This window comes from Centruroides vittatus, unplaced genomic scaffold (genome assembly GCF_030686945.1).
Source record: "Centruroides vittatus isolate TY-2023 unplaced genomic scaffold, ASM3068694v2 contig_1781, whole genome shotgun sequence".
Classification (NCBI taxonomy): domain Eukaryota; kingdom Metazoa; phylum Arthropoda; class Arachnida; order Scorpiones; family Buthidae; genus Centruroides; species Centruroides vittatus.
Genome location: NW_027121090.1, coordinates 86,462 through 106,554, shown reverse-complemented (window position 1 = coordinate 106,554; position 20,093 = coordinate 86,462). Strand labels below are relative to the sequence as shown.

The following is a 20,093-nucleotide window of genomic DNA, read 5'->3' as shown; positions in this document are numbered from 1 at the left end:
TGGAGAAATTAACCGTTACACAAATGTCAAAGCCTTTGCTAACAGAGTTTTGCTCAGTGAATTCTCTTGCAGCATAGTGTTAATACAAACATTTTAAAATAGTTTTTGCCATATTTCCTACATGGTTTGGATAGTTTACATTAGAATACCATATATGCTTTATAGTACTATGCATATTTCCATCATCTCCTTTGATAAGACCACCTATCGAAATGCCCTTTTCCCTAAGTTTTGGGATGGTCATCTTAAAGAGGTTCTACTGTATTTAATTTATTCATAAAAGAAAACATTCATTTTTAAAACATCTTTTATACAGAACATTTAAGTTTTGTTAAACATAAGATGATTTTTATGCATCCTACACTTAATTTTTAATTATTAAAATATACATTATCAAATTATATTAGTAAAAAATTCCAAAAACTCAACTTTTAATTATATTTAATATTTTAAATAATGTAATTTTTAAACAAAAAAAGAATTATGTAATACATTAAATTCACATAATTGAAAATCTAGAGTACGAGATCATTAATTAGCTCTAACAACTGTTAATTAGATCATTAAATTAAATTATTTTCACTATGAGAGACAATCAAATTTAAAAAATTCTAGGCTAAGATTTTAGTGTCTCGCATCATAATATATAGTGAGGAGCATCAATGATTAATATATTTATTAAAAATAATTACTCTTCTTAACTTTGTATATATAATTATTTAATGAATGGAATAAGTAAATTAACAAAATTCTGTCTTCTTTTATTGTTGCTTAAGCAATTATTTTATTACTTTGATTTAATTTTTCGAAGGAGTAACACTGTACAGTTTTTATAAACATATTACCCTTCTATAAATATTAATGACGCAATCTAATAATTGGTTATTTGTAATAAATTGAACAAAACTGATATTTTTTTCAACAGATGCAGAAGATTTAACTTCAAAGTTAAAGTCATTGGACGAACCAGCAAAGAGTTCAACTTCCTTTACAGTTGGTAAAGAAGAAGTGGTGGTACCGAATAATCAAGTACACTGCAATAGTGGCGGTGCTCGTCCTATTCCTCCCGAACAGATGAAATGCAATATATTGAAAGCAAAGAAAGAAGAAGATACTAAAAAAAGTGAGTTTTATTATAATTACAGTACTGGACCAAATATCCAACTTCTGGAAATCTGAAATTATAAGAAAACTGACTATTTTTGAAACTGTCTAGTTTGGAATTTGTCGGGCCGTTGTATAGCTGTAGTTTGCTGTGCAACTGCTGACGCTTCACACGGTTCCAGTTAGACTGTTGGCATACATGTTAACTACAATTTTGTTTTTTATTTTGTATTGTTTACTTTAAATTTTAAGTATATATTTAACCTGAGTCAAAACCATTTCTGGATATTTGGTCTTATATGGTATTAGAATTACAATAAGCATATTTCATTTAAGAAAGCATTTTGAAACATTTTGATAAACATTTTTTATATTAATGGTAAATGATGTGTGAGAAAGTATTTCTAATAAATTACAAAAAAAAAAAATTGTAGACTATAAATTCTCACTGTCAGCCATCTGTCCATCTGGCTGTCTGTCTTTCCTTAATCTTGAAAATGGTGTTAGATAAGTGAAATTCAAGACCAGATATGGAAAGCTTAGGGTAGGAGGCTGCGATTTAACTATATGAACATCTAATGCAAACTGAAAGTCACATTATTTCTATTCAAAAATTTTCTTCCAAAAGGAGTTAGATAGATCAGGGGTGGCCAACAAGTCGATTGCCAAGCCAATCTTGGTCGATCGCTTGCGATTTCTTGACTTAATGTATTATATTTGTAACCGAACGCATCTGTATGCATGCAGTTATCACTCGACTCATAAGCAGTGCACTTCGTACTGAAACACAGTGTATAAACATAGTATGTACAGTAGAGCATCGATTATCCGACTCAATTGGGAACTGAGGTTGGTCGGATAAGTGAAAAAATGGATAACCGAAAAGTATGAAAAAATACATTATTAGTATAGTATATTAGTATATCCCATGTAATAAGCATATTTGTATATCACTATTAACCTACTTCGCGTTGAATTTTCATCAATGTTAAGCCTACCAAAAATTTTTTTTAAAAATAATAATCGTTGTTAAATTATTTCTTTATTTTGCACAAAACAGAAATAAATAAAAAATACAGAACAAACAGAAATACAGAAATAAATAAAAAATAGAAAATTAAGCCTGGTTTAAATACTGGCCTCCCTTTCATGGTCGAGCCAGTGTTTCCAGCTAAAACACGCAAAAATTTAACAAAAATAATATTAAAGTAGCCAAGACATAGCCAAATATTGTAGTGCCACATCACTAGTGGACATTTGAATTTGCCGACTAGAACGCAGTTGGTTAACCGATGTGACAGATGTGATGACCGATGGGGGTCGGATAATCAATGCTCTACTGCAGGGGTCCCCAACCCTATGCCCGTGGGCACCATAGCGCCCGCCAATCGTTTACGTGTGCCTGCCGCTGTGCGACCACGATAAAATTTAAAATATTTCAGTTTTCAATAAAATGCTATGTAAAAGTTTTTTGTTTTTAATGATTAACCACTCAAAAGTAGAAATGGCATCCAACACAGATAAAAGCACAAAGCGAAATGCGATCAATCTCTTTCCTCTCGTGCCAAATCTTCACCAACCAAATTTCCCATACCTGAAATGAAATAAACCGGTCCGTTCTGAATATCATAAAATCAAAGTACAGATCATGACTTACAGATGAACACCTTGACGATTTCTTACGAGCAGGAATATCATCATACTCTCCTAATTACGAAGCAATGACCAATGAAATGCAATGCAATCACATTTACTTTCAGATTTATATTTTTTATAAAGAATTTTTATACTTTGTAGATTTTGTATGCATTGTTTAGTAATTACTTGTTTTGTAAAAATTATTGTTAATAATCTTGTGTATGTTTTATTACATTTTTGGAATTAAATGTTTTCTGTACATTATGTGTACGTATTATTAACTATGTCTAAATATAAATTTACCTTGAAAAAATAAATGGTGCCCGCCGTCCGGCCGGTATTCTAGAATGTGCTCTTAGGTACAAAAAGGTTGGGGACCCCTGCTCTACTATATTTCACACATCCCCCTCCCCATTTAGACTATGCCTATGACAACAAGTCGATTGCGACACATTTTTATGATAAAAAGTAGATCTTATGTGCACAAAAGTTGGCCACCCCTGAGATAGATGACCGGCACGACTTCATTGTTAATGGAAAAATATGATATACAGGGGCAAGTTGCCACTAATTTGAGGTGGAGAGCATATAATTTAAATTAAATAAATTAAAAATATGATTAAAAACTGCAGCATGCCATTGTGCTGATGTTACAATAAATAATTGCTCATTTATTTTCATATTTTTAAGTGTTATATTTTAATATATATATTATATAATTATAATATAAATATTAAATAAAATAAAATTATTGTCTTTAATTTTATTTCTATGACTATTAATTTTTTTATGTTATATCAATATTTTGGCTTGCACACGTTTCATATATCCAATACTTAAATTTAATACAAAAAGCTTAATTTAAGAAATTGTTATTTATGTTTATTATTATTGATGACCATAATATTTGTGTAGTGTAAAGAATAATACTCAAATACAATTGCTCTATAGAAAGTAATGAAGAATCAAACTTGGAAGAAATCATAACTTTCTGAATTGTCTGACTGTAAGTTTGCAAGTATAAAGGTTATGGCCAAATGATTAAGGTGGCAGCCAAATACTGTTGGGTCCTGGGATAAAATCGAGACAGGTCAAGCAACCAGGAATTTTTTGGGGAGTGGTCCTGTCACTTGGCTATCCCACTGCAGGCCTGGTCGACGATCAACTTTAGTATCTTCAAATAGTCCTTTTCACATTGTAGAAACATTATTTCACACAATATAATTTGAATAACAGTAATAACCAGAAAAATTTCTGGTTAGTATTGTGATACAAGTTATTGTTGTTGTTCTGTTTCTATTCTCTTTACATGATGACAATAATGTAATAATTATTGAAAATACTAGTGATAAATGTTTAAGTTTTGCTGTAAACACTAAGACAGTTTCTTTTTCTCATATTTTGGTGTGGGTCTGCTGTGATTTTATGTTTTTTTTAAAAATTATATATTACTAACAACAAAATGATGTTTTAATGGCTTTGTATGTTCAGACGAGAAGAGTGTACAAAGGAAAGTCAGCCATGTTGTGTGATGTAATAGGACAAATTTTAAAATAATCTAAAGCTATTGAGACACTAAAATAATATATGGAAATTTACAAAAGTTTTTTTAATAGATGAGATCTTTAACGTAATTTTGGTATTTATTATTAGATGAAAATTCTTTGGCTATGACTCAAGAACCGACTGCAGATATCGACGACATCCAGTTAATTTTTGACAAATTAAAAATGGACTTATTAAATAGGTAAGTCTCTATTAATTTCATATTTCTTGAATGAGAGTTTTAAAAATAAATAAAATTTTGATTAGAAAAGCTAACTTGGTAATTACTTCAAATATCAAACAAACAGCTTGATTCCTTTATCAGACTTATCAAGGCTAAATAATTACTAAGCAATTTGGTGAGATGCAGGCTGTCAGGCTATCATTTCTTGTTGTGCCTATAATAATTATAAATAAACAAATAAATTTTAGAATAGTCTGGAAGAAAAGATCGGCCCAGAGTGGGACTCGAACCTACAACTCCCGTATATCTTGCAGACGGGTTGCCGGTTACACTACTTGGACCACTGTTTGATCTTCAGTCCAAACCAATTAATTAATCAACTAATAACTATATCAGTTACTTGCCTGCATTCTGCCAAATTGTTTATTAATTATTTAGTCTAATAGCCCAATAAAGGAATTTGGCCATTTGTTTGATATTAGGCTCTTATAATTTATCATAGATAACATAACTTATGTGTATCAGTTAATTCCATTTGTGGGTCATGCCCACCCATTATGAGTGAAATTGTGGCATGTGAAGTTAATGCATTGGTGATTAATCAATTCACAATTTTTTTAACTTCAAAATATTTTATAATAATTATACTTTTGTTCTTAACCATCCAGTAAATATTATTGTTATAATTGAATTGAATGTCTTTCTAATCAAATTACTTATATTTAGACACACGTTTGGTCAGAGATATGCTAATTTTTTTCGCTTAATGGTGACAAATTGTTTCTGATTTCTGAGAAGGTGCAAATCGACTCAAAATAGAAACAGAACACTATATTTTTCCCATGTGTCATAATTAAATGTAAAAGAATAATTATTGAAATTTTAAAAAATTAAAAACATTCAATTCTGCAAATATATTTGTTAGGATATTTTTGCTATTTTGTTGGAAGATAATAAGTAATTTACTTGTTTTAGATATAATGAGACAACTGGAAAATTCATTTTTGTTTTCTCAAATTGGTCGATTCTTTGACAACAGAATGTTTGTTTGAACTAGAACAACTCATTAAATCTGTTTAAAATATATTTGTTTTTTCTTTAATTAATATTTTCATGTTTAGAAATTCATAAAATATATTTTTCATGTCGTTCAATCATCACTACAATAGAATTTTATAATTAGTTGTATATATTTACTGTCAAAGCTATAATTTTCATATAGTGTTTGAATAATTACGTAGTGTTATAGGTTAATATTGCTCTTATTAGTTCAGAAAAAACAAATTATTGGTTTTAATGTTAAGTATTTTATTATTGTTTATAATTACAATTCTAAATGCAAAAGTGAATAAAATATTGAATGTAGTTGTAAGCTTCTTGCTTCTAAAAAATTAATTTAATAATTATCTCAAATAAATACTAGTTGGTAAAGATTTGAGCCTTCATATCCCTACCAACTGGTTATTTGAGATAATTATTAAATAATAAATATTGAATTTTTAACCAGATATAAACAAATGAAATCTACTTTATGTTTTAAAGATGATGATATTCAAGACTTTCACTTGAGGCAACTAAGCTTTGACTAAAAGAAATGATTATTCATTGCTTAAATGTTGATATTTCAATAGAAAGTTATGACAATCATTTGGCTTAGAAATTGGTATAATTAATTGGGCTATTGATATGCCATAATTTTGACTTAGTATCAATATATCGGGTTTCAGAAAGTTGATATTTATATATATATATATTGATTTTATTACTGATGCAAACAATATAAAATGTTTCAATTATTATATTGTTAAATTGAGTATATATGCACTTGTGTATACACATTCCAATTATCCAAGCCCTGATTAACTGAGGTTTCACATTATCCAAGACCAACCAATAAGTGTAATACACTACTTTTATATCAGTAATTACACCAGTAGGTGTAAATACTGCAGTACTTTTAATCCTGACTGTACTAAGTTTAGGAGTTGGTGACCGTGGAATACAGGCATAAGTTTCTCACCCTTTCCCAACTGCACACTGCCTGTCTATGGCTATTGTTGATACTGCTCACTATATCTTTAGTAAGCCTTTATAAGGTTTATTAAAGATGTAGTGTGCAGCACAACACACACAGTAAGTGGAAAAGGGAGTGTATTGAAAAATTTTTTTTTTAAATTTGAAATGGCCACAGCTGTCTGCTTTATCTGAGATAGTGTGAATCACTTTTTCCTGTTAGAAATAATGGAAAGTGAATTAATCCATTCCCAGTCCCTAAACAATATCCATTTCAATGAACTTAAACAGCAAATGTGCAAAATTTAAGGTAAAAATAACACTATTAAAGGTCCTGAATGATAGATAACAACAACAGATAAAAACAATAAATAAAATAAATACTGTATAATAAAATGAAAATTTTATTTCCCACACCTCAATGAGAAGTGGTGATGTCCCATATCTTAAGGTCACTATGCAGCTGCTAGGCTTACTCATAAATAATCCTCTTGGAGATAATATCACCAGCAAAGTGCTTCTCATTATCCATACATGTTATTGACAGTTCAACTTGTCAATAATATGCAGTTTCCTGGAGGTCAACATTGTCCATCTTTAGCCACATTTACCACTTTTATTGTTTACTTGTTCTTAAGAACAGTGCATGATGTCATCTCAATTGGGGCCAGATCTGTCATACATGTACCGTTTTTCTGCTTTGTGATAAGTTTTTTCATCTCAATTGTCAATTCTACAACCTTTGTTGCTTCCACACACTTCTTAGATCCCCTAAATAATAGAGTCAGCATGAGTCATATGTATAATTATACGCACTGAAAACACATGAGTGTAACACAAAAGATGCTTTCATAGCAAGAGCAAAAGACATCTTAGGTGCACAACAGACAGTGAAAAAACATGCTTGCTGAATAAACATCATGTGTGCAGTTTGAATGTAGAAGCATTGTTTGAACTATGGGACAAATTTTTCTTGAATTTAGTATTTGCACTCTAACATTTGAAGTATGAGATAACACTAAATATGCATGTGTATATATATAATTTTTATTACATAATATTATAACAAGACATAAATATTTCAGTATAAGTTTAAATATACAATTCTTAACATATAATTATGTTAAATTGTACAAGCAAAGCCCAAACTTTAATCAATATAAGCTTAATTGACTGGATTCTAGGTTATTATGAGAATGATTGATTAAATTAACAATTTGGTATATATAAAATCATACTCAAATTATATAGTTATAATCAGATGATAACACGTAACCAAATTACATAATCAAATGTTATGTAATTTTGACTAAATTGTAGGCAATTAAGTCACTGTCTTGTATTAAATTTATATTAATTAATTTACTGTATTCCTTAAGTCCAAATTACATAATACTTGTATATTTAATTAGCCAGGTTATAGCTCAATAATGGATTAAGCATTGTTGTTTGATTATTAACAAATTTAGCTTAAAGATAAACAAATTAGACTACATTTGTTAGTTGAATCATTATTATTGTAGCCTGAAAATATCCAATTAATTAAACTTATTGTGTGTTAAATAATGCCATATAAAACAAAAAACTAAATACCATAATTAATTGATGTGTATCTAAATATAGGACGTAAATTATGTCGAGTCGGCGCATTGTCAAATTTTACTTGGCCAGTATAGTCGAGCTGCTTTTAAATTGGAATCTGTTAGATTAACATATTGCTGAAGGAAATAATTACAGAATAAAAATAAGATATGCTATACATTAGCAAAAAATATGCTAAGTTGAATGATCTGTTTAAAATTTGACGTTATATTTCAGTTGTGTGAAGAAATATATAACTGAGTTAGTTTCTAATAAAGGAGTCGACCTGGCATATTAGTTTCATTATGCACAAGTGTTGATGCTCGAGTATCTTATGAACCATTCCATCTTTACTTTAACAGATGCAAAAAGATTGAGATGACCGCAAGGTCCAGTGGCTGAGATGGCAGCCTACCACCATGGGGACCCGTGATCGAATTTGGACGGGTCAAAAATACCCAGAGAATTTTTGGCAGGTGGTCTTTCAAAATATTTGAGCCCCGTCCCTCGTCACCAGACTGTGCCTATTGTGGGTCCAACCGAACCCATAATGGGCTTGCTGAAAAGAGATGCTCTTACTACCCACGGGGCAGAAAGAGTTAGAATAAATACAAAAAGATTGATTCTTTTCATTAATTGAATTTCTCCTATGATACATTTTTAAAACATTCTAAATATTGCTCATAAAATAAATGCATTTTATGTTGTATATTGTGTAAAAAATTATATTTAATCATAAAGATCTAAAATTCAATGTGGATTCTCTTCTTGAGAAATTCCTTTGTCTGGAAGCTCTGTTGAGAGAGGAAGTAGCGAAGTCATTTATGTAAAAACAAGATGTGTGAGATTTAAATGTGAATGTAGGTGGTTAAAAAAACAATACGGGCTGTTCTTGCTGTATGCAGTTCAATATATCTGAATTTTGGTTATTGTGGTAACTGTAAATAATGCATAATGTACAAACTTTGCTGCTAATGCTTTAGTCCACAAATGACTAAATAATAGATGCGCATCATGATTGGTGACCATTTAAATCTCTTGTTTCAAAGTTGCTGCATGTTTGTTGTTGTTCAGTTTATGCACAGACAGCAAACCTTGTGTTGAGATTTTAATTTTGAATTTATCTGAATGAATGCCACTAGAATTTGTCACCTGACATTATTTCATGCATTTTTGAACCCATGTTTTTTTATTTTGCACTGCAGTGTTATTGCCAATAAGTGCTTAAATGATCAATCACTTTTGGTTCATTGTTTATTAGAGTTTCACATTGTAAACAAATGGCTATTAGATGTTAAGATAAATGTCTAACTAGAAAACAGTTCAGTAGTCTTCTGTACTAAACCCTTAACAATTTGTTTTCCACTTGTATTCACATTTTACAAAAATGAGTAATTGAAAGAAGGAATTTGTGGCTAATAAGGATGAAAGTGCAACAAAGAAATGATAAAGGATAATATTAGCAGTGAAAATGGATGCAATTAGAAAGTTTTACAAATATTTTTAAAGGTTGTGGAATGATTGTAATTTTCTCATTAATTGTTAAGATCCTGTTTTTTTCTGCTTATCTGAAAATAAAATAAATGATAACATATAACTAGAACCAAACCATAACATGGCAGAAAATGCAAGAACTAAATATTGGCGATTAGCGACACCTGATAAGGGATGCCATGGTATTTCATTGATGATATCGACAAAGTTTGTCAATCATCAATGCCAATTTTTCCTTCTTGCCCTGCAGGCACCAGAAGGATCTTCTTTCTTGTCTGTCCCAATTTTGACTAGATTCTCAATGAAGTGATTACATGCGGTGTGATGGGACCTGGATCAAATCTTCCATGAAAATCTGAAGATCTAGGCTCTTGGAGTGATGAATGTGGTAAATGCACAGTCTGCTCCAAATTTGCTGTCTCGGCTATCTGATTGTCTTGACACTAATTTAAAAAAGAATCTCTGCTGATTGTGATGAATATTTATTTTATATTTAGAAATGCTTGTTATGTTCAAAGGAAACATTTAATAGTTTAAAATTAGAAATTATCAAATGTGCAGTTTGTTTTCTCAGCAGAAAATAATCACTGCATCTTTGTCATCAGCAGTTTTGTAGGGGAATGATCAACTTTCTTTCACCGAATATGTTTATGTGACATGCTTTTTTTCTTTTCTAACTCTACCCTGTGGGCACTAAGAGATCCTTTTTGACAAAGCCATTATGGGTTTGGCCTGGCCTGACCCACAATGGGCAGCCGTGTGGTATAAGGGATAAGACCCGATATATTCAGATCGACCATCCTCTGAAAATTTTTTATTAAATTATTCCATAAAAAATGTTTTATGGTCTTAAAACAAAGCAATGCTCTTACTTCTCTATTTTATTTATTAATATTATTTTTTTGAGATATGCTTTATATTGTATTACATATGGCCATATTCACCAAGAAGGATCAAACATTAGAGGATAACTATTAAATGTTTATGTACTAATAGCAAAGTGAACGATAACTGATTAACTTCTAACTCTTGATCCTTGGTTGTGAATATGTCTGGTAATCCATTATAATTTAATGTAAGATTTTCTCTCTTCTGTTTTCAGCAAGGATACTAAGTGTATTTTGGATACAAAACCTATTGTAAGTATTTTCTAAAATACTTTATGTATTAACCTCCAAAACAGTACCTTCATGGAAACTTTGATTAAACAGATAAACGAGAAAAGCCCCAAAATTCAAACGGTGTTAAACGACAGCGGCGAGAACAAAGAAGAATTTGAAAATGAAGATACGCAGCCCCTTTTGGCAAAGAGATCACCTCCTCCAACTTTGCCGTCTCCACTAAATACAAGCAAATTCGACATGGCCAAAATATCTAGTCTTAAGCCTACGAAAGTCATTATGGTTAATGGATCAGCTAGCAAAACTACAAATTCCGATACTAAAGAAGTGATAATTGAGGCACTCTCTGATAAATCTGTCAATGATGATGACGAAATATCAGATTCGGAAACACACATCTGTACGGTAAGTAAAAGTTCTTTCCTCTTATGTTACACATTTTGTTGTTTATTGACACATTTATTATCTTGACAGGAAACTTCATTTGCGGGTGCACATCCCATAACTCGGTCAATGTCCTCGGCCAGTGCTCGCCAAATATCTGTCCATTCCATAATACCACCTTCAAACCAGCTGTCGCCCTGGCATGTACCAGATATCGATGTCCCAGCTTCGAATCATGTTATAAGACGTACCGTCATGACTACGGAACTGTAATATTTTGCATATTTAATTAGGCCTCTAAGGTAGCATTACGGCAGTCGAGATGGATTTGAACCATTTTAATCTTTTTAAACTCAGGACACTATTTTTAAGTTTGTCGTCATGTGACCACGGCACTCCCTTCCAACAGTTTTAAGTGTTGGGCGTCGAGTGTGCACAGTTATATCTATCAGTTATTGGACTAACGTGTCGAGACATTCCATTTAAGATCAGTTTCCGTCCAATCTTTCAAAATATTTTTATACATAAATTTTGATCACATTTTAGATATCATTATACTATTTTAGATTAAAATTTTTATTGGATTTTCAATAGAAGTTTTAAAAACAGATGACCATGATCGGTCGAGCTACGTCATTCATTTAGGCACGAAAACTTGACTTTCTCAATTCTATCTGCAAGCGATAGATTACAGAAAGTTCTGCCACTCATCCCTAACGTCGCACTTATCCCGAGCGAGAGGCCGATCGATAGGGTTGCTGCAATAATTTCGGTGCCATTTTTATAGTCTTTAGCTTAGGAAATTACGTCAAATCGATATTAACTCTTAATTCTTTTTCATAAGAGCCAATTTGTATACGTTTATATAATTTTAGTGTCGTACGTGTACTCTTTTCCCTTTTTGATACGACTTAGTATTATTGTGTAACGGCATAACATTTTACGATCAAATCCATCCATTTTTAGATTATCTCAGGTTGTTGTTGTGTCATTCAGATAATTATTAAATCACTAGATTATATAATGTTGTCTTAAAAATAATGTAAATCAAGAATTTCCTATAATTAAAAAGAACTTTACTCTCCCCTGAAATGTAAGATGTAATTTTTGTATGCTTTAATCTGATTGAAAATGAGTTCATATATAATCAATTCAGTTTTAAAGTAGTAAGGAGACCAGCTCCAATAAATTATTTATTTTTTCCGAATTTATATACATTGTGCAAAAGCACAGTTGTGTTTAAACGTATGTACAAGCCAGTTTATATTTATAAAAGTAATAAATAATACAAAAAAAACAGTCCCTGACTACAAATTCTAATAAAATCTTCCACGCTCAATGCTTCGTTTACTCCTGATGTTTTTTAGATCCATTCTCTTCCTCGATCTGTATTTATTGACACACTGAATTAAACCTGGGATTCGACTATAAGAAAAATATAGAACAATTTAACTTACCAATGCTAATTTTCGTCCAATGTTTCCTATTGTAACACCTCCAGAAAAGACAATGGAAGGAAGCCATGATCTGATGTATAAAAATTCCCTCTCCGTAAATCTGTCGAAAGGTGCAGTGCAATTATAGAATTAATGATAAATCAATTTATACTAATTACTTTTAGACTTTGGCAAACTTACTTGCAGAATTCGTGCTGTACTAACATCTGAATCATCAACGTCGCCAGAATGGCAATGCCAATTCCCATTCCGAAACCGCTGCGGGTGCGATCGAACACCCACCACAGACCTATTGATAAAACTGCCAAAGATATCGACAGTTCTAAATTGCTAGAAAAGTTTATTTTCTAAGTTTATGTTAAGGATAAATAATACAAATAATGTAAACTGTTTTTAATATTTTTAGTAAAAGGATACTGTGGTAGCATGATTAATGCCAACGAATAGCGTGATGCATCTCATCACTTTTGACCATTCCGGCGATTCCAAAAGTTGTTCGCCGAGTTTACTGTCAAAGCACGGATACAACAATCCTACAATTGCTGAAAGAATAAAAATACTTATTGTAGACTCCTAGAATTTTTGTTTAGCATATCATGTTAAACAAAGTCTCAAAAGTATAGCACGGGAGTATTATAACATTCTTACCCGATCCAATTCCACAAATTGTGGGAACCCACCAGGACGAATAGAGGAGTTTTAGTACCAGTTTGTGTTTGAAGGATGGAAGATGATGCTGAATCTGAAGCATATTCAAAACCAGAGAGAGAAATGCACCCGTGGCAAAAAGACAGACGGCTCTTGACACCAGACTATTTTTACACTTCATGTTTATTATGCTAAAAACAAAAATTTTGTAATCATTACAAAACCGAAAAATTTACACCAGAAGGCTAATGGATATTTATAAAAAGATATCTTATCCTGCTTATCTGTTACATTTTGAACTTTGTAGTTTGTACTTCACCACCCGGTTTCTAACCTACAAATGATAATCTAGACACAAATCTAAACAAATGCAATGCAAGTTGTTTTTGTTTTCATTTTATAGCTGGTATACAAGTTTTCCATTTTTAATTAAACAAGTTTAGAAGGTTACGCATGCTGTAGGCTATACAAGCAACAACAATAATATAAATAAAACAGAGGTATAAAATCTATCAATAATCCTTGATCTGGTTATAAAATAGGGTCAAAGTAGAAAATAGGCAACTCCTTTTTGCAGGATTGTAAATTACCAGCGTTAAACTTGTTGGCAGGTTATTAAACAGAAAACTTTAGTTATTTTATTACAATGGAAAGCTCTGCACTACCATATCAATATTTTAAACTAGAATGGATATTAAGGAGCCAAAATTAAAACGGGCAAATCTACATTCGCCTCAGTACCAGCGGATAAAGAGTAAACTCTCGATATTGTATATACACATGTATAGTGTATTTGTCACATTCAAATCTTCCTGTACTTAATAGATTTTTTTCTTTATTTATAAAAGAAAAAGGATGCTAGGGCCTCTTATGTTATGCTGCTGATAAGATAACATAATTACTGTCCAAATCAGTCTTCTTATACTTTCAACTGAAACATATTTTCAATTATTTCATTAGTCTGACAGCATTTCGCTAGATTAATGCTTGAAAACGTGAAAATAAACATAAAGTCATATGCATAATATATTGTATAAAACTTATGTTTTATAAATAATTAAGCTTGTCATCCAGTAAAAATGTCAGAACACAACAACTGAAAATGTCATACATTATTGTATAGAACATATGTAATAAATAAGCTTGAAAAAAATTTATACAGTAAACAGTGATTAACACGTTGGCATAATTACTTCTATCAAAACAATACAATTTTCACGTGTCAACTTAAAAAATAATAATAATAATAATTACAAAAGAATGGTTAAAAGTAACATTAATTAATGATTAAATACGATAAATAATTATCAACGGCGCACAATACTTACCTATATTACCTTTCGGCTTTGTTATAATACTCTAACAAATCGAATACGGTTAACAACCCTTTAAATGCGGCCGCCATTTGCAATCCGTGATGTCACAATACGACCTACACTGTCACGTCAAACGGATGATTTGAAATTGTCCAATAACGATTCGTATCATCTCAGACCAGACGGATCTGCTAATCAGGACAGGAAGTACCGTGTGACGTAGAAGCGATGTGATGTTATCACCTGATCGGATGATGTGGTCAAGGTCGTTAGTTGAGTTTCGTACAAAGGTTTTTCTCTCTTTTTTTTTTGTTTATAAATAGGAATTTACACTTTAAAAATTCTTACTTTTAATCGCTTTTTAATCATAAATTTTGATTATTGCTAATTATTTAATAAAATAACTATTTTTAGTACCAATCTTTCGCAAGTTTTGTGATTCAGCACGTGAAAAAACACGTGTTTCGGTGTTTTTATCGTTTGTTAATTAATATAAAAACGTGCACAAATGCCGAAAATTTTTATATATATGAAGTTGTACAGTACGTCCGTTTGTCTGTCTTAAATTCTCACGCTTAAATCACACGCGTGTAAGTGAATTTATTCATTCGAAGTATAAGTAACACTAACAGGTTGTTATTGCATACACTAAGATGTCATACAGTGCGTATTTGTGGGGGAAAGTGGCGTAGCTAGGCGGGTGCGGTCCGCACCGGGCCCCTGGAAAGCAATAGACCCATGGGAACCCAAAATCACAAGAAAAAAGACCCGAAAAATTTTTTCGGGGCCCACAAATCTGATTCCGTACCGGGCCCGGAGAATCGTAGCTACGCCACTGGTGGGGGATACTCCACAAATACGTCACTGTATGAGGGTGTTGGATTCCCAGAGGCTTTATGGTACAATAATTAATTACTGTATATTGTACTTAGTACATCATCATCACAGAGCAAAATCTCAGTTACGCTATTGACGTCACGGACGGTACATATTTTTACGTGCACGTGATTAATACGTAAAGTTTATGAAGATATGTGTAAACTCCATACATGTTTGCTTTGGAGTTTGAATGCAGCATTCAGAACCGAATTTTTGTACATAAAACGTGTACAGCATCGCATATTTTGAATTAATACATAATTTTTTCCAATAAATTGCGTTTAAATTATCACACCGAATTTTTTCGGTTAAATATCGTACATTTGTATCGTCCCGAATTAGGTCAGTGACGTCACAAGTAAAATCGATTGAAATAATTCGATAAAAGATGGATTTTCCCACTTTATATTTCATCTTTATTAATTGTTTTAAAAGATTTAATACTTTAATACTCAAAAAATTTTAATTGCAGTCACAAAACAAAACTTTTACAAAAATGAAAGCAAAACGAAAATTAACCAATCCCGACTCAGATTTTAAAAATTTAAATTTGAACGAACCAATCGTCGATGAAATTTTTGTTGCGTTCGTATCGTTTTCATTTAAATTAACCAATAACTGGGCGAATTTTTTTTATCTTCTTGAAATACCCAAACTTTTTCCTAAAGCGCCAATAAATTAAAACCAGCGATTTAATTATTTAAATTTACGAAAGGAAAATTTTAAAGGAATTTACAAATAAAAAATTATAGTAAATGTATAAAGAAATAAATAAATTTTAGAGTTTTTGCTTTGAATAAATCCCAGGTCAAGTTATTTAGTGCAACTAAGCATAAAGTAAGCTTAGATTTTGTAAAGGTCACTGCGTTTTTGTAAAGAAATTGCATTATCTGACACAATACTCATGCATACATATATATATCTTTTTTCTTTTGTGACGAGGAAAAAGGTATAAAAAAATCATCTCTTAAACTCGTTTGTAACTCATGTCGAGTCGTTTAATTACAACGTTCCTTTTTAATTCAATGCATCCATTTTCCTTCTTGTAATTTTTATTCACGTAATAAATTTTAATTAAATTTTTTCGGACAGTCCGAACAAATTGAATACCCGTTACGCGACACAAGTAAAAAATATGCTAAACAAAATATAAGTTTAAATTATCAATTTTGCTCTCCGGGCTAGATGGCGCGACATGTTGCCTAACTTATTATTATTATTATTTTTCTAATTTCCTACGTAATTTTCTATAAAAATTTAAAGCACACGTGTGTGACTTTATTAACTTTTTTAATTTTATAATTTTTACTTAATACCTAAAAAATAACGAGCGTTTTAAAATTAGCACATTGTAGTATTTAATACCAGATTAATCTATATTATGCATCCAATCAATTGGAAACAGTTTTGCCGAAAGTCGGTGTAAATGTTTAGAAGGTCAATTACTTATGGAGGTGTGTAAAAACGTGAATATTTTAGACTTCGTAAGCAAGTAGGCTCAACGTATAAAACTTCAGACGCCTTATTAATATTTTATGCGTTAATAAATATAAGATATATAAGAGAGAAGGGTGAACGTATCCTTCCAGGCCTCATATTTTATTATATAAAATGAAAAGGTGAAACAGAATTAAGTGATACAGTCCATAACTATACATTTGAAAGGAAATACATTTATTTTAGATTTATATTCTACTTGCACTTTTTTTTTTCTTCCTTTCTTTCTTTTTCTTTTGAGTGAAATGTGGTGAAGAGTAATGATTGAAAACCTTGGGCACCCTTCCAGAAAAAAGGAGGAGGAAGGGGGGAAAAAGGAAAGAAAATTAAATTTATCGGGAATATTCGCGCCATTTTAAAATAATAAATAAAATAATCATATAAGGGTTTATTAAACATTAACCTTTATGTTTAAGGAAGAATTTTTTGGGATGGAGCCATTTAACATTTAGGACAATCTTTTTCTTCCTTCCGTCCTCCTCCTCCTCTTAAAGGTCAACACAAAAGGTGGACATTTATTTTAAAAATTAAATTATGAAATAAAAAAATAATTTATTATAATTTATGCAAAAATAAAAAGTTGATTGGTTAACAGGCGTGGCTTATTATTTAAACGCGCCAATCGCCTGGCGGTACGTAAATTAACATAATTTTTTCGGCTAATTAACATAATTCCACGCCTTTTTAAAGAATTGCATATATTATGTTTATTACGATATAAATTATGTTAATTTTTTAAATGGCGTGTTAAATTCGTAATATTAAAAAATAATCTTGATGAATAATGAGGTTTAAGAGTGTAAAACGCGATCGAAATTAATCAGAAGTTGGAGTGATGTGCACTTATCGTGGATTTTTACATTTGCTAAAAATAGTTACTAAATTATATAAAATCATAAGAGATTGTAACTTTTATGAGATATAAAATCACAAATGGATGACTAAAATACTACCAACGGCTCTATATATCTATCGGATATTGTTACTATCCTCTCATAGCCGACAATATGAATAATGACAGCTATAGAACTGGATCTTACAAGAAAAATATGCATAGTTCACTATTTTCTCACAAATTCGAACATGAAATTGTATCTAGTGAGCAACTACAAATATGTTTCTATGTTATAGAGGCTGCTGAAGGTCTGGTCCGTTCAAGATGCTCTTGAACATTGTCAAAGAAATAAATCCGAGTTGCAGAGCATTGTGTATAAAACACAAAAAGAGAATTTTTTTGGGCTTAGAGCTTAATTTTTTAAAGGGTGCCACATTGGATTCTTGTAACAGTTTATTATAGAGGCTGCTGAAGGTCTGTTCAAGATGCTCTTGAACGTAGTCAAAGAAACAAATCCGAGTTGCAGAGCATTGTGTAAAACATATTTTTGGGCATACAACTTAATTATTTCAATTGGATTTTGTAGCAGCTTACTGAGAATGCAGCAATCAAGAGCTAACGAAGACTATAAAATTCTTTAAGGCTCTGTGCTAACAAAAAGGGCTAAATTTATATCTGTAACACTATATTGAGTCGTAAATAATAATAATAGTAGCAGAAAGGTGTTGTTTTATACAGGCAGATGGCCATAAAATATTCCAGAATAGAAACTTTGTAGTTATGGCATCTTACAATCAAAGCGTAAGTAGGGATGGTTTTTGATTTTTTCTTTAAAACAAAACAAAATTTAACGTATTGCTTGTGTACTTTTCTTGGAGTTCAAATAATTTATAACAGTATGGAGCAATAACAAATACGACTTTCGATCTGTATAAAATATAAAAACGTGGAGCTCAAGTCATTCTAGCTTCACGAAAATACATTATAAGACATCATTGCTCCTAAGACAGCTTTAAAAGTAGCACATTCTACAACAAGAAAACGGTTTGTAGGTGTGCAAATGTATTCATACTTATATATATATATATATACATAAAAGAGAAATTATCAATGGTACTAATCTGTGTTGACGGATTTTCCAAAAATGCTCGGATACGTTAGAAAATGGCACTCATTCATCCTGTAACAAAAGGATTTTAAAAGTCCTGCAGATAATGGAAAGCTACGTAAGCGATGAAATCACAGTTTATCCCTCCCTGTAGAATACAATGAACTGTAATTTAAATTGTATTTTGGAACAGGAAAACGTATAAAACATGTGGCCTCCGCCCAATTTTGCCATTTAGATCTATATGCGATCAACGTCTGTCGTCATCGAGAACAGGCGTTACATCTCATAAAATATTTAAAATTTTTAAGTCGTGTAATAATTAATTAAAAACAGGGGGGAATATAGTAATTAATTTGCAATTTTCCACATAATTCAGCAAATATCCTGTTAAAATTCAAGCATTCTTTAAATATTTGAGTTGAAATCGTAAAGTAATGGCTGCATTAAACTCAACGACCTCTCCTAATTAACAGATAGTTGCTATTGTAATTATCATTATTTGTCTTTTTTTAATAAAAATTTATATTATATTTTTAACTTTAAACAATACTTAAATAATCTTCAACCTGTTTAAAAATTTATATTTAAAATTTTATAACCGACATGATAATTATTATAGGCTCATCATATTAACATAATTTAAATTACGATTATGACGCCATAAAGGAGCATAGTGTTACGTATAATAAATTAAATTTCGTAGTAAAGATCGTATTCGAAGGCCTAGTTTCGTCTCATTAACATAATTAATATTTAAAGGATGGGCCTTTTATTGTTACGTCATAATGGCCTCCCATTTCTAAACATTATTAGCATAATTTTTATTTTAAAAAACTGTTTAAAAATTTGAAAATTGCGAAACTTACATAATTATAATTTACATTGTCACGTGAGATGTGACACAATAATTTAAATAAAAAGGGGCGTGTATTCGTAATTTATATCATTACGTAAAGTATGACGCAATAATTAAACAAAAAACAATATTTTAAAAAAATTTCTTTTGTGACGTCAAGATTTAGCCACGTGTAATTAACATTTATTTATTTCATCGAAAATATTTAAAAATCGATATTTTTATTTTATAATTTTATTTTTAAGGCGGAAATTTCAGTTGTTCTGATTGAAATAATTGGAGAATTTATTAATTTTTCCTTCTGTGTTCGAGTTGGCGAATGATGTTTGGAGTTATTTCAAAGGCCTAACTGACTCTCCAATCAGTAAAGCTGACGAGTAGTAATTTGCTTCTGTCAATGGGCGGTCCATACAGACCACAAACTCCATTA

At 30.8% G+C, this 20,093-nt stretch overlaps 2 protein-coding genes across 4 annotated transcripts in view; one reads left to right on the top strand and one right to left on the bottom strand.

Annotated features, from left to right (window-relative positions):
- LOC136969417 (band 4.1-like protein 5) overlaps window positions 1-12,156 on the top strand; it is a 52,348-nt gene extending 40,192 nt beyond the window's left edge. For all 3 annotated transcript variants that reach the window (XM_067263562.1, XM_067263563.1, XM_067263564.1), the window contains 5 exons: window positions 926-1,123; window positions 4,396-4,489; window positions 10,662-10,698; window positions 10,771-11,085; window positions 11,155-12,156. In XM_067263562.1, the coding sequence (XP_067119663.1) occupies window positions 926-1,123; window positions 4,396-4,489; window positions 10,662-10,698; window positions 10,771-11,085; window positions 11,155-11,337 (827 nt within the window). In that variant the 3' untranslated portion in view covers window positions 11,338-12,156. The remainder of the gene's footprint in view (window positions 1-925; window positions 1,124-4,395; window positions 4,490-10,661; window positions 10,699-10,770; window positions 11,086-11,154) is intronic.
- Window positions 12,157-12,215: 59 nt separating this feature from the next.
- Window positions 12,216-14,707, bottom strand: LOC136969419 (insulin-induced gene 2 protein-like). Its single transcript, XM_067263565.1, has 6 exons — window positions 14,498-14,707; window positions 13,170-13,360; window positions 12,939-13,063; window positions 12,702-12,868; window positions 12,522-12,621; window positions 12,216-12,450 (listed from the first exon to the last, which is right to left on the bottom strand). Exons 2-6 carry the CDS (start codon window positions 13,348-13,350, stop codon window positions 12,412-12,414), a joined length of 612 nt encoding a protein of 203 aa, XP_067119666.1. The 5' UTR covers window positions 13,351-13,360; window positions 14,498-14,707; the 3' UTR covers window positions 12,216-12,411.
- Between the last annotated feature and the right edge of the window lie 5,386 nt (window positions 14,708-20,093).

Coding starts and splice junctions, on each gene's coding strand:
- LOC136969419 (XM_067263565.1), bottom strand. CDS start 13,350: ATGAAGTGTAAAAATAGTCTGGTGTCAAGAGCCGTCTGTCTTTTTGCC. Junction 12,869..12,938: donor GCATTAATCATGCTACCACA/GTATCCTTTTAC, acceptor ACATAAACTTAG/AAAATAAACTTTTCTAGCAA. Junction 12,451..12,521: donor TTGGACGAAAATTAGCATTG/GTAAGTTAAATT, acceptor CAATAAATACAG/ATCGAGGAAGAGAATGGATC.